We start from the raw sequence: 13,977 nt of genomic DNA on the forward strand, positions 1-13,977 counted from the left end.
TAATTCTGGTTATACAAACTTGCAAAGCTCATGCGCTAAACAAAAAACGATACTTTTGTAAGTGAACGATAGACCACAATTATTTTGGAATATTGTTAAATAAACCCATCTATTTCAAAATTCCTTTAAAAAGGGCCGCAACCAACGGCCGAAACGTCGGATGTGAAGAATCTATTCTTTTCGAGACTGAGACTGCAAAGCCGAAAATCCAAAACCTGAAACAACAAATAGTCGTCAAGTTATGCGCTTTCTGGAATTACTGGAGTTTTTACTAAAAAGTTGAAGAGGTTGTCTCTATGCCGTCACGATCGAACCGCGATCAAAGCGGACGAAGCGAATGTCATGTGTCATCATCAGATAGCGAGGCTTTGATCATTATTGGTTGTGCTGCTAGTGCGAAGAATCTTGAATGAAATTTTAATCATGCTTATATCTGATTACATCTACCTTAAATCTACCGGTTTAATCCTAGTGAACTTAAACACTATTTAGTTTATAGAATTACTTGCTAAACTTAATGCTAAAAGTGTAGAACGGTGAGAAAACAAATGATACCTGCTAGTACCTGCTAGCAGATCGGAACAAAATTACTAACATGTCCAGACATGTTCAGCTATGCTGTGCAATTCTGTGATCCACCGATCGGAGTCGCCTGCTCAGCTGCTGCTCTACCGGTTGCAGATTGCACCAGTTTCCAGGAAAAAACAATCGTCCTTTTGCTGTAGTAATCGTGACGGTTGAGACTTGAACATCTGGTAGGCGTGTCTTTGTGGACTAGAGCGAGTGAAACAACGAAACAAACAAATCGTTTGTATATTTTGGTGTCGGCGCCAGGGTTGCAAATTTTTACTATCAGTGATGATTCTCAGGCCAATGACATACTGAGGCGTCAAACGAAACGAAGCAAAAAGCGTCACAAAAGCGTTTGATCTACTTCTTCGAACGACTATGAGAAGTGTTTTGGCGCGCGTACACGTACGCAGTAATACTATGTTCAGACTAATACTGATCCCTGATACCGCCAGGTTATTTATATTTTCTTTCTTTTGGTTTGATAATTGAAACAAAGAAGCAAATTGATTGTTCGCTTAGGGAAAGAAAATTCAGGTCGTCGGGAAAATGACATTGGTCGTTTTTGACTACTATGATAAACTAGGTTAATGTTGCTTAGAATTAATTTGAATAAAAGGAGATTCTGTAATTTTTAATTTTTAACTTGCTTCCAAGGTCGTTCTAGTGAATGAAACTTGTCCGGATATTTTTGAAGCTCTTTGAAAATTCGGTGATATTCTTTATCTTTCCTCCTGTTTCGGTTGATTAGGTGTACATAAAAATCTTCGTGCTTAACAAAAACGAATCTTATCGTGCTTGAAGAAGCAAAATAAATCTTCATCGGACGAATCCATGTTTACTTCAAACAAAACCGTTACTAAATATCTACCATTTTGACAGCACAACAAATTCGCGAACGCGTGTAACGATGCTCCAGTACACTCCTCCCACAATTATGGAACTCCCACAATTATGGATCACTTTTGTGTTTCATGTTAATTTCCTTAGTTAAACCAACTGCTCGAAGGCATGTAACATTTTTGCAACAAAATATGTCATGTTAACTTGCCTTGAACACAATAAACATCTTTTTTATCTCGAGATTGATTCGTTTTTCAAGAGCGTACAATGTGTTCATCATGAATCTATCAAAATGTCGGTCGTTATTCACGATAAGCATAAGCAGCACGTTTCTGATTCATAAGCTTCCTCTGTGATATAATCACTAATTTCTGTGCAAAAAATGGCTCGTATACATAGATTAAGGTGAGTTTTTTTACGATTCAGCTAAATTTTGGTGGTTTACAACGTTTTTTGGGTAAAAATAAGCAATTTTCTAAGTGTTCCATAATAGGGACCGAAACAAGGTAGTTTTACACAATTATGGATCACTTCGATTGGTATAAGATTTTTACAAATTCAAACACCTTATCAACTATGAAACACGCTTTCAAAGCAGGAACGTGGATCGGAGATCCAAACGGGAGCTTTACAGTGCTCAGTCTTTGGAAAATACTGTTTCCGAAGCCCGCAGGACAGGAAAGCTCCGTATGGTGGCAAAACGCTATATGGTCCCATTGACAACGCTGCATCGTCATGTTAAGCATCCTCCAAGGAATGACAGACCTGGACCCCTAACCCTATTGCGACCAGAAGAAGAAGCTCGTTTCGAACAGTGGGCATTTTACATGGCCAGAGCTGGATTTCCGATAAGCGAAACCGATTTGATATACGCCGTGAAAGACTACGCCGATAAAATCCGTGAAACACGGAATTTACCTCCTTCTTTCCCAAGTCAGTATTACAATTCGATTTTTTTTTCGAAAAAAGCTTCACTGTTATTTAAATTGGTTAGGTAAGAACTGGCCACGTCGTTTCTTACAAAGACATCCTTTGATCAAAAAGAAGTTTACCACAAACCTATCAAGATCTGGAGCTAATGTGACCGAGAACGTTCTGCGAATGTGGTTTTCAGAAATTGAAAGCATTTTTGAGGAAGAGGGTATCGACATGTCGATTTTCAATTTCCCAAATCGAATATTCAATTTCGATGAGTCAGGTTTTAGGCTGGTACCGAAAGCATTCAAGGCCCTCTGCGAGAGTAACGTGGAAAACACTTACATTGTTAATAATAATTCAGAAAAAGAAAGCTATACTACTCTTTTCGGAGCCAACGCAGCTGGTGAGCTAACCCCGCCAATGATTTTGTATCCGGGACAAAGAATCAGTCGTGAAATCGCGGAAAGCATACCTAAAGGCTGGTCGGTAGGTGTTTCCGAAGAAGGGTGGCAGACATCCAAAACCTTCTACGAATATATGGCCAATGATTACTTTAATTGGCTGGTAAAGTCCAAAATTGAGCTTCCTGTAGTAGTTTTTCTGGATGGCCATAAGAGTCACATCAGCATAGAGCTAATGGAGTTCTGCAAACAACAACACATGATACTAGATCACTCTACCCCAATTTCACAAGAATTCTCCAGCCACTTGACCGATCGTTCTTTGGTCCTTTCAAGGATATTTGGAACAAACTCCTAAGAAAATTTCAGCTGGGTAACAATTCTGCAAGAATAACCAAAACAAACTTTCCCAAACTTTTGAAAACGGCTTTGGATAATTTTACGAATCTAAAAGTATGCTTAAAAAGTGCTTTTAGGCACTGTGGACTGTGCCCTTGGAACGTTAATGCGATAAATTTTAGTATCTTTCCCACAAATGCTACGAAAGCAATCGAAGACCCTATGGAGACCATACAAGTGGCTGCAAAAACTTTCGATGCATCAAGTCAGACAACTGAGAATGATCATGAACTCCAACTGCAATATGTCGAACTTGGATTGCCATCCGATCAATTGACGAGGTTTTTGGACAATTGGAAAAGGGATTATTGGTACGGCCCGCTTGACGAACTCGCGTTGTTTAATTTTTGGAAACTTACCAAAGATAAAGCGGAAGGGTTGCTTTTCACAGAACCACTTCAGCAGTCAAACAGTGTCGCTTTGGATTTTATTGTGAATACCAACGGCGAATGCTCATATCTATCGACAACAGCCCATTCAGAAAACGCTGGTAAATCTCAAATTGTATAGTGATATAAATATTCTTTATATTATTGCCAATTTTGTATAGATGCTGCGAGAAGTGAAAGTAGTGATTGTCATGCTCCACTAACTGATCCTTCCAGTGCCCAATCAGGTAAACAATAAAAAACAGCATTTAACTTTAACTTATGAAGCCGTTTTTTGAACTCTAGATTTTCTTAACCCTGCCTCAACAAACGATTTGACGGATATTACGTTAGAGACTACAGGTGCTACTTACACAAATTCTAGGGATCCATTTGAAGAGGTTCTAGTTTGGCCGATAGTTCAAACTAATGGTCCAAATCAACGCAAACGTCGTGGACAAGAACATGTACCATCTGTTTCTACCAGTAACAGGTGGCTGGAGTGGTATAAGAAGAAGGATCCGGAGAAGAAAGAGATCGAGGATGCCAAAAAAGCAAGGATCGAAAAGCGAAAAATCAAGAAAAAACAAAGGGATGAGGATACACGTCTGAAAGATGCTCTTAAGACGGACAAACAGAAAAAAAGTCGAGGAAAAGCTAAGAAAAAGTGACCAGTTCCGAAAAGGTCGATAATGCGATTTGAAACATGATTTGAATAAAGTTTATTAAATAAATTCATTGCTAATTAGTGTTTTTTCAGTTGATCCATAAAACGATGTAAATTGTTTCGTAATTGGTACCGCTCTTAAAAGTGATCCATAAATGTGTATTCGGTTGATCATGGAATAAACATATTTTCTAAAAAACTCTTGCAAAATTAGAGAATAAACACCGAATAAGCTGAAAGATTAGATCATTCTGTAGCTAAACTCAGCTATTGATTACTTTTGAAGAGTTGGATGTGTTAGAAATGATTTTTTAAAGGCATGCATATTCCTAAGTGTTCCATAATTGTGGGGGGACTGTATGTCATAGAAAGCTTCACCCAACGCTTTTGTTCATTTCGCTTCTTATACGCGCAACGCTTCGCTTGGTTTGACGCTCGAACAATAGTTAGTATCACGAAATCACAATTTTCCGCATTTTGGTAGCCGCATAGCTTGGAAAGCCATTGCTATAAGAATAAAAAAACCGTTAGAAATTGGCTGAGTTTTAACCATTTGAAGTGGAAAATTTTCGTGACGCTCTCAATGTTTTCAGTTTTTCAATTTGTACCACTATATATGTTGCCGTAGGACGTAATTTTATTTCAAAAAATGGAAAAATTGAATTTGGGATCCTACATGGATGCCACAATGCAAGTGTTGCAACGAACAGCTCTGGGTAATTTATCCGCAAAAGGACAATTTGTTGTTTAGTGTTATTTTTGACAGTGAGAATCAGGCACTCTTCTGATAACACAGTGGAAGTTTTTTTTTGCGCACTGAAAATTTGACCTACTGCTGACGCTACTACCTGGTTCTCGCTGTTGCTACCCACTGCTGCTTAGTTAGGACCGTCCTAGTGACCATCCGCTAGTGAACTAATTGAATTCAATAGAAGCAGGCTCTTACATAACCCTTAGAGTGCATTCCCGGTTATCTGCGTATAATACTTTGTCGACCGTGTTAGGGCAAACAAGCATCAAGAGACCAATTAGAGCTCAAAATATGCGGTTTAACAAGGCTTGACAATTCTCAAAAGTACAATAGTTCAAATAATCAAAAACAATATCGCACGCTAGCCTGGAGGGCTAATAGCGGTCTCGATCAACTAGATTAGTTGAGAGAATTCGTTATCGATATATTGTTTTTCCTTTTGAAACGTTACGCGAGATTTCATTGAGCTTTTTTTCAATGTGCTTATCCTAAATGTCAAGTGCATTTCCAATGCAAAATTCCTTGCCCTTTAATTGTTTTTTCCCTAATTTTTTGTTTTTTTCTCCACTCCTCGACCGAAATTCTCAAAAATGCAGCCGTCAATCAGCAAGTCTTAGTTAAATTTTATTACTGATAGTTCAGTTTCCTTCACTCAGATTTAGGAATATACGCTAATGTCGTAATTGATGCGTGCTTTTTACGTCAATCGAATTTGCGTCATGCCCTGTGGATTCATATGGATTTTTTTTACGGTATGGACTTAGGCTTTTTCTAACAGGTAGAGTTTTTTACCTTTTTATGGATGAAACACTGCAATCATGACTTTTTTATCTATTTCGTTACTGTATGGGTGTTTGCTGTATTCCGCACTTTATTTTATTAGATACACAACTAAGTTTCCGCTGTTATTTTTGTTTAAAAAATCAACTTGCTCATCGCTAGCCACAATTTTGTTCTATCTTTCTGAAAGAGCTCGAATGCCGTGAAGCTCTTCACGAATCAGGACATTTTTCAATGTTATCATATAAGCCAGAGCATGTGCCATCGAACGGAACAACTAATAATAGGACAGCGTAAGAGTGCGTCTTGAACTGTCTAACATATCAGACGTGTTTTCGGTTGCTTGTGGACTGGTCTTTGACTGCCTATAGCTTCAAAGTTTGTGTTTTGTCAGTGTATCTTTTAAAGACTACCTGAAAGTAATTTCTCATCAGTCTTTCTCAAGACTACCTACTATTGAATTTAACATTTGTTTTAACTTTTTTCGTATCACCTGAAATGACAGAGCGAAAAAAGAAACCGCGTATCACTACGAGAAGAAAGAGAGAGCATTCTCTCTCGGACAATTCGAGTGTCTGCAGTGATAACATGTTTGATATTTTGCCTGAGCAAGAAGCCGGTGAAATGGAAGTTATTAGTAATGATACTATAAAAAAAAGGTTATTTCTTTAAAAAAGGAGAAAGCTCCACCTATTGTGGTAACTATTTCTTCTGAATTTAATATTTTGAAAAAGGAACTTTCAACGTTTGTTTCTGACGTTAAAGTTACCTATCAAATTGGCCGTAGAGGTGAATGCCGCTTATTAGCCGACTCAATAAAGGGTCTTGTTCAGTATTTAATTGACAAGATGTACAAATTTTTTACCTACGACACCAAGAACGCCAAGCCGTTTAAGGTTGTCTAGAAAGGTCTCACCAACGATCAAACCGTTGATGAGATCAAAATTACTTGACAGAATTACTTGGCATAGCCCCTACCCAAGTAGTTCTTATGAAACAACAATCACAAGGTGAAAACAGTCAGCGAACTGGAGTTTCTCTTGAGAACTATTTAATTCATTTTAACCGTAGTGAGGTTAACAACTTAAATTTTTTTTAAAAAGCACATGCTTTATATAATGTGCGTGTGAAGTGGGAAATTTATAGGAAGTTTGGCGAAGGTGAAAAGCATATCACTCAATGCCGTACTTGCCAACGATATGGCCATGGATCTAATTTCTGTAACATGGACCAAAAATTCCTTTATTGTGGAAACTCTGTCCTGTGAAAGAGAGTAAAAACTTCCGTACGCCAATTGTAACGGCAACCATATGTCAAAGTTTCGAAATTCCCTGTCCGTTTAGCCATTGTTAAGGCAAGCAAAGGTAAACAAAATTCAATTTCCCAATCAAAACAAACTTCAAACAAAATTCTCCAAGTCCCGCTGTACCAGCCAATTTTTCTACTCCTTTGCATACCCGTTTAACGTATGCACAGGTAACAGGTAGTTCGAACATTATTCCACCTAATGCTGGTGGTTCGAAAAAGACCGTTAATATGGAAGGTAAGCGAAACACGGTAGAAAATAAGAATACACTAAAGTCGCTTTTTACGTGGGGATACGTGCCGCGTAAAAAAAACGCGTAAAAAACCGCTTAAATTCCGCAATTTTGCAATCCTAGTGAAGATAAACCGAAATCCGAGCAAAAAAAAAACCGCGTAAATTCCGGAATCCGCGTTAAAAAGCCGCGTGAAAAGCGACCTTAGTGTACACCTATTACCCCAGCTAATATTGCTACCGAAAATATTTTTTCTAATGTCAACAGTTTGGGGCCTATTACGGCAGGTGAACTTTCTTTTCTGCAACAGGCAATGTTCGATGTTATGAACGCCATGTTGCAGGCAAAATCCATGTTTGAAGCTATTCAAATTGGAATAAATTTTACAATTCAAATTGTTTCTAATTTAAAATTTAGCAATGAATTTATATAAAACAATCACAATTTTAAATTGGAATGCTTGCTCATTGAAGGCCAATGAGAATGAGCTTTTGAATTTTCTCACAGTAAAAAATGTGCACATTGCAATTATTACTGAAACATCTTTGAAACCTTACATCAAATTAAAATATGATTCCAATTACGTGGTTCATAGATATGATAGGATTCAGGGTTCCGACGGTGGCGTTGCAATTGTTATTTTTCGCCGAATCAAACATCGTGCTCTTCCCCATCTTGAGACGAAAGTTATTGAAACTTTGGGAATTGAAGTTCAAACTCAACTTGGGAATTCATTTATTGCCGCAGCATATTTACCATTCCAATGCATACGCGAGCACAAACATTTTTTCAAAGGTGATTTACAGAAAATCACCAGAAATCGTTCAAAATTTTTTATAATCGGCGATTTTAACGCTAAACATCGATCATGGAATAATTTTCAAAGTAATTACAATGGCAAAATTTTATTCAATGACTGTTCCTCAGGATACTATTCTGTTTTGTCTCCGAATAGTCCTACATGTTTCTCTTCTGTAAGAAATCCATCAACAATCGATTTGGTACTAACAGATCAAAGTCATGTATGTAGTGAATTGATCACACATGCTGATTTGATTTTGACCATCTTCCAATAACTTTTTCTTTATCCCATGAATCAGTTTTAAACCCTATGAGCTCTGTTTTTAATTATAACAAGGCTAATTGGGAAAGTTACAAAACTCATATTGAGAGAAATTTCAATAATGAGCTTGATTTGCAAAACGAAGTGAATATTGATTCCGCTTTGGAAGCATTAAAATGTGCAATTGTTGATGTCAGGAATTATTCTGTTCCAACGGCTCAAGTGAAATTTGATTCACCAATAATTGACTAAAAACTTCAACTTCTAATTCGTTTGAAAAATGTCCGCAGACGTCAATATCAGAACGTTGACCCTGTTTTTAAAATTATTTATAAAGATTTACAGAAAGAGATGAAACATGGATTTACTCTTCCGAGAAATCAAAATTTTGAGACTAAAGTTGAAAAATTGAAACCATATTCAAAACCCTTTTGGAAGCTGTCGAAGATTCTTAAGAAACCTTCAAAGCCTATTCCAGTTTCAAAAGATGGTGCACGTTTTCTTGTATCCAATGAACAAAAGGCTCAAAGACTTGCTCAGCAGTTTGAGAGCGTTCATAACTCAAATTTGAATTTTGTGAGTCCAATTGAAAATGAAGTCACACGTCAATTTGATTTAATTTCTTCCCAGAATTTTTTAGTTACCGAAATAATGGAAACTAACTTGAATGAGATTGAATCAATTATTAAAAATTTCAAAAATATGACAGCACCTGGTGACGATGGAATCTTTAACATATTAATCAAACATCTCCCTGAGAGCACAATGGAATTTTTAATAAAAATTTTCAATTGCTGCTTCAAAAACGCATATTTTCCCAAATTAAGGAAAAATGCCAAAATTACTCCAATTTTAAAACCGGATAAGAATCCAGCAGTTATCGACCAATCAGTTTGCTTTCTTCAAAAAGTAAACTGTTCGAGAGAATTATTCTTAACCGAATCACACATCAACGAAATTTCAATTTTTGCAGATGAACAGTTTGGATTTCGCCATAGGCATTCCACTACTCATCAATTGCTCAGAGTTACTAATATGATACGAGCTAACAAATCTGAAGGTTATTCCACTGAAGCTGCTCTTTTAGACATAGAAAAAGCATTCGACAGTGTTTGACATAAAGGTTAGATTGCGAAATTGCAAACTTTTAATTTTTTTGAAAAATTATCTTACTGATCGAACTCTGCAGGTTGTCTATCAGAATTCAAAATCAGATAGATTTCCTGTCAGAGCAGGTGTGCCTCAAGGTTCAGTCTTGAGCTCAGTCCTGTACAACATATTCACTTCAGATCTTCCTGATTTGCCTCCAGGATGCACAAAGTCATTGTTCTGCGATGACACAAGCATTTCCTTAAAAGGAAAAAGTCTTCGTGTCATATGCAGTCGATTGCAGAAAAGTTTAGATATTTTTTCTTCCTACTTGCAAAAGTGGAAAATCTCTCCCAATGCTTCTAAATCTCAAATGATAATTTTTTCCCATAAGACTAGGGCTTCTTTCCTCAAACCAAACAATAATCACGTTGTCAAGATGAATGGGGTTATTTTGAGTTGGTCTGACAAGGTTAAGTACTTGGTACTAATTTACGATAAAAAACTTATTTTCAAAGAGCATATTGAGAGTATACAAGCCAAGTGCATCAAATATACGACATGTTTCCTCTCATTAACAGGAATTTTAAACTTTGTTTAAAGAACAAACTTTTGATTTACAAACAAATTTTTAGACCAGCAATGCTTTATGCTGTACCGATCTGGTCAAGTTGCTGTTCAACAAGGAAGAAAACGCTTCAAAGGATTCAGAATAAAATTCTGAAAATGATTTTGGAATGTGCCTCACTGTCCCAAAAACTATGATAAATTTGTGATTTTTTCAAAAAGGTTCGATCAAAATCGGTGCAAATTTTGCGGAATGGCAGGTAAAAGAATTTTCATTTTTTTGGCTCAGGAGGGGTCGGGTACGCAAGTGTTAATGAATTAGAAAATAAAATTTCTGTAAGAAAATCTGAGGTGAATTCTTGACGACTATTTCATTCTACTTCATCGATCAATTTTAATATTATTATTATTTAAAAACGATATCCTTCACTCGTATATCATCTAAGCAAAACGTTGCGAACCTGATTTTAGAATTGTCTGGAGTACATACAAATTTTTTTTTATCGTTTTTTTTCCAAACAATTCAGTTCACTTAATGGCTCTCTATTGAAGAGAACGTGGTGAGCCGCTATTTGTTGGATCACAACATCGAGCACTTTATCGAGCAGACGGAAATATTTATCAGTGACGCGGTGCTCTTATCATTCTGGTACGGTTTGCCATACTGCCCCGTACTTATTAACCTCCTGGCACCGAGTGGCACCAGTCATCAAAATTAATCTGCTGAGAGAACACTACTTAAAATGAAGGCAGCTCTTTCTATCCCGGCGCTTTTATTTTCAGTACTTTGTGTGGGGTTTGGTAGCGTGCGCGTTAGTGATGGGTCCAAGATTTTGGCGGTGTTTCCGAGTACGAGCAAGACGAACTATCTGTTCGGACAGGTGCTGTTTGAAGAGCTAGCGTCGCGTGGTCATGAGGTGAAACGAGTAAACCGTAGTATTTAGCAAGTGTAAGTTCCTACTTTCTTCTATTTGTGTACCGTAGATAACGGTGATAAGTCCGTTCGAGCTTCAGTACGACAGTGAAAACATCAAGCAAATCAAGCTGACCGGCATGTTCGCCCACCTCGAAGGTACGTGTAGCGCTCCGAATGGTATAATTTTCTTATCAACTGTTTTGAGTACTAATAGAGTACGTATTCTGATCGTTGCTGTTGCCGTCATCTATCTACAGATTACGGCATAAATGCAAACATCTTCACAAAATGGGATAGGTCGAGTCTGTACGGGAAAAATAACCTAATCTATGGTACAGCGGCTATGGCTGACTACACGCTTGGACATCCAAAGGTTCAGGAGTTGATGAAATCGGATGCGACATTTGATCTGCTAATATTGGATCAAGTGCCGACAGACAGTCTACTGGGGTAGGAGCTCACTCAAAGGTTAATGCCCGCAGCACAAGTTCATTGACTTTCTTTTTTGTAGTTTGGCATTCCACTACGGCATTCCGGCCATCGTTTACAGCTCAACCGCGACGAATAAGTTTACCAATGAAATGGTTGCAAACCCACATAATCCGTCCTACAACCCTATCAGTGAACTCGGATATTCCGATCAAATGACCTTCGTTCAGCGCTTCTGGAACACGATCGTTTCCCTTTCGGAGCAGTTCAATTATAAGTTCTTCTATCTACCATCACAGGAAGCGGTTTATCAACGACATTTTGGCAGAAAGAACCTGCCACCTCTTTTGGATCTTATCCACAACGTCAGCTTGGTTATGGTTAACACGCATCCAGTGATCAACCATCCGCGTCCTTTGGTTCCCAGTATGATCGAAGTCGGAGGTCTTCATCTGCGGAAGTTCAACGATAGTGGACTGTCGGAGGTTGGTTCAATTAGCGGTGTCTTGTACGCAATGAAACTTTTTTGTTCTAGGATGTAGTAAACTGGGTCGAAGCTGCCAAAAAAGGTGTCGTGGTTTTCAGTTTGGGAGCGAACACTAAGTCCGCAGATTTGCCGGCTAACGTTCGCAAAGCATTCACCGGAGCTTTCTCGCAGCTATCGGGAACACTGATTCTGTGGAAGTGGGAGAATGCTACGCTTGACAATCAAACGACGAACGTCATTATTGGACCGTGGATGCCCCAACAGGAGTTGCTTGCTCATCCGAATGTACGCTTGCTGATCACTCACGGAGGACTACTGGGAATGATGGAGTCGGTGTACTATGGTAAACCGATTCTGGGTCTGCCGTTGGCAGGTGAGCAGGAAGTTCTGGTGGATAGAGCCGTCCAAGCTGGGTATGGCTTGAAGTTGGACTATCAAAACATAACCGAAGAAATTGTGCTGAGTTCGATCAAACAGATCTTGGAGGACAGCTCGTAAGTTGTGTTCTTTGTGACACTACTGTATTTGATAACTTTTTTTTTTTGAAGATTCCGAGAGAATGCTTTGAAGGCTTCAGCTCATTTCCGGGAACATTCCATGAAACCACTGGATAAAGCTGTGTACTACATCGAGTATGTGCTCAGGAACGATGGTGGAATTGCGAATCTGCGAACCGGAGCGCTGAGGTTAAACTTCTGGCAGCGACATCTGGTTGATGTGGTTTTGTGTCTCGCGACGCTATGTTTGGTCCTAGTGACCGCAATTGCTACCTTGATCCAGATAATTCTGCGAAAAACACATAAAAGAAAATTAAAAGCTTCCGCTGCCGGGCATACCACGAACGGTGCGGGTGGTGCAATAAAAAAGAAAACCAATTAATTCAATGCTTTCGATTATGCGGCTTTTGGTTTTGAAGTAGGACACAGTGAAAAAAGTTAATGTTTTTGTCGCCTTCGGAGGGTGAACATAAATATGGATTCATTTCGAAGGTGCCGCTTTCCGTATATTAACTGCAATTTAAGTTCGCATCAACTCCATATTGATTGAACAGGAGTAAAACACAATTATTTGCATGACAACAACCGTTTGTTATTGCACACCAGAACAACATACGCGAACAACAATCAACTGTGTGAAGTGGAAAACATTCATCGAACAATCACGACACTAGTGCGAGATTGCATTCTATCTTAACGAGTTGGCACTCAAGTAAATCATTCCTATGGTAATAGAGCTATGTAGTGGAGGAAACAATAAAAAAATGAAAACAGTTCCATAGCATCCACGCCAGCGATATCGTCGGCTTCGTGCAACACTGGCACAACTCAAAATTTTGCATTTTTGAGTTTTTGATGGCAAACGATGCGAAATCTAGTTAAGTTTCATCCCACGAAACCCTATTTCAAAATTCCCAAAAAATCCAGAGTTATGAGTAGAAGTGCCTTTGCTGCACAAATCGAAATTTCTCCATAAAGTTAGTAAAAATAAGGTTTTAAGTTGGACAACGTGCTCATAATATGTGCATAATAGACCTAAAAGCGTTAAATGAGAATTGGTAATCTTAAGCTTCAAAGTGTTCTTGAAAATCGAAAAATAAATTTTCAAACGCGTTTTTCTCGAAACTATGATTTTTGAGTTGTGCCAGTGTTGCACGAAACCGACGATATGTGTACACTAATAATCTGCAACAATATCCGCCAGGCCGTCGCGACGACGGTAGCAGTATGCAGCATCAGGATCACTATCGACAACGGTGACAGGAGCCGCCGTTTGATGAAACCGATGACAACGCACGGCCTGGTCGCGATGACAATGATGATGATGATCATAACGATGGTTTTAAGTGGGTGGGGAAAATTGATGCAGTCAAACGCGGTCCCGCTTTGGGCGTTTCACCCTGCAGCCTGCAAGAGGCTGTGGTAGGATTAGGTGGATGCAGCTCACTCTGGGGAATTGATGTTGATTTTGCAGCGGGTGCACGACATCGTTGCCTACGGGTTGGCACTTGACATTGCCGGTATTTTCGAACAAAAAAAAAAAAAGAAAGCAAACATTGAAGGGGGCTTTTATGGCATGAAAATGGATTTTTCCGACAACGTTGGATTATGCACGCTGTTTTATATTCTTGACGCTATTTTAACTTTATGTGCTGTGCTGTTTCAATAGTGTTCCAAAAATATTCATATTGGAT

The 13,977-nt window shown here is 38.5% G+C and overlaps 2 protein-coding genes and 1 pseudogene across 6 annotated transcripts in view; 2 read left to right on the forward strand and 1 right to left on the reverse strand.

The window, feature by feature from the left end:
• LOC129724776 (uncharacterized) overlaps window positions 1-13,977 on the reverse strand; it is a 366,266-nt gene that overhangs the window by 298,021 nt on the left and 54,268 nt on the right. The window lies entirely within an intron of this gene.
• On the forward strand, window positions 1,965-4,170 carry LOC129719638 (uncharacterized; annotated as a pseudogene).
• Window positions 9,863-13,073, forward strand: LOC129724779 (UDP-glycosyltransferase UGT5-like). The gene is made up of 6 exons (XM_055679940.1): window positions 9,863-10,871; window positions 10,939-11,026; window positions 11,128-11,320; window positions 11,382-11,784; window positions 11,835-12,280; window positions 12,335-13,073. Exons 1-6 carry the CDS (start codon window positions 10,698-10,700, stop codon window positions 12,663-12,665), a joined length of 1,635 nt encoding a protein of 544 aa, XP_055535915.1. The 5' UTR covers window positions 9,863-10,697; the 3' UTR covers window positions 12,666-13,073.

Source organism: Wyeomyia smithii, chromosome 2 (genome assembly GCF_029784165.1).
Source record: "Wyeomyia smithii strain HCP4-BCI-WySm-NY-G18 chromosome 2, ASM2978416v1, whole genome shotgun sequence".
Classification (NCBI taxonomy): Eukaryota; Metazoa; Arthropoda; class Insecta; order Diptera; family Culicidae; genus Wyeomyia; species Wyeomyia smithii.

What these genes read in the sequence shown, in the direction of transcription:
- LOC129724779 (XM_055679940.1), top strand. Translation starts at nt 10,698, where the DNA reads ATGAAGGCAGCTCTTTCTATCCCGGCGCTTTTATTTTCAGTACTTTGT. An exon ending in CATGTTCGCCCACCTCGAAG is followed by an intron (nt 11,027 to 11,127) that starts GTACGTGTAGCG and finishes ATCTATCTACAG; the next exon opens with ATTACGGCATAAATGCAAAC. An exon ending in CCGACAGACAGTCTACTGGG is followed by an intron (nt 11,321 to 11,381) that starts GTAGGAGCTCAC and finishes TCTTTTTTGTAG; the next exon opens with TTTGGCATTCCACTACGGCA.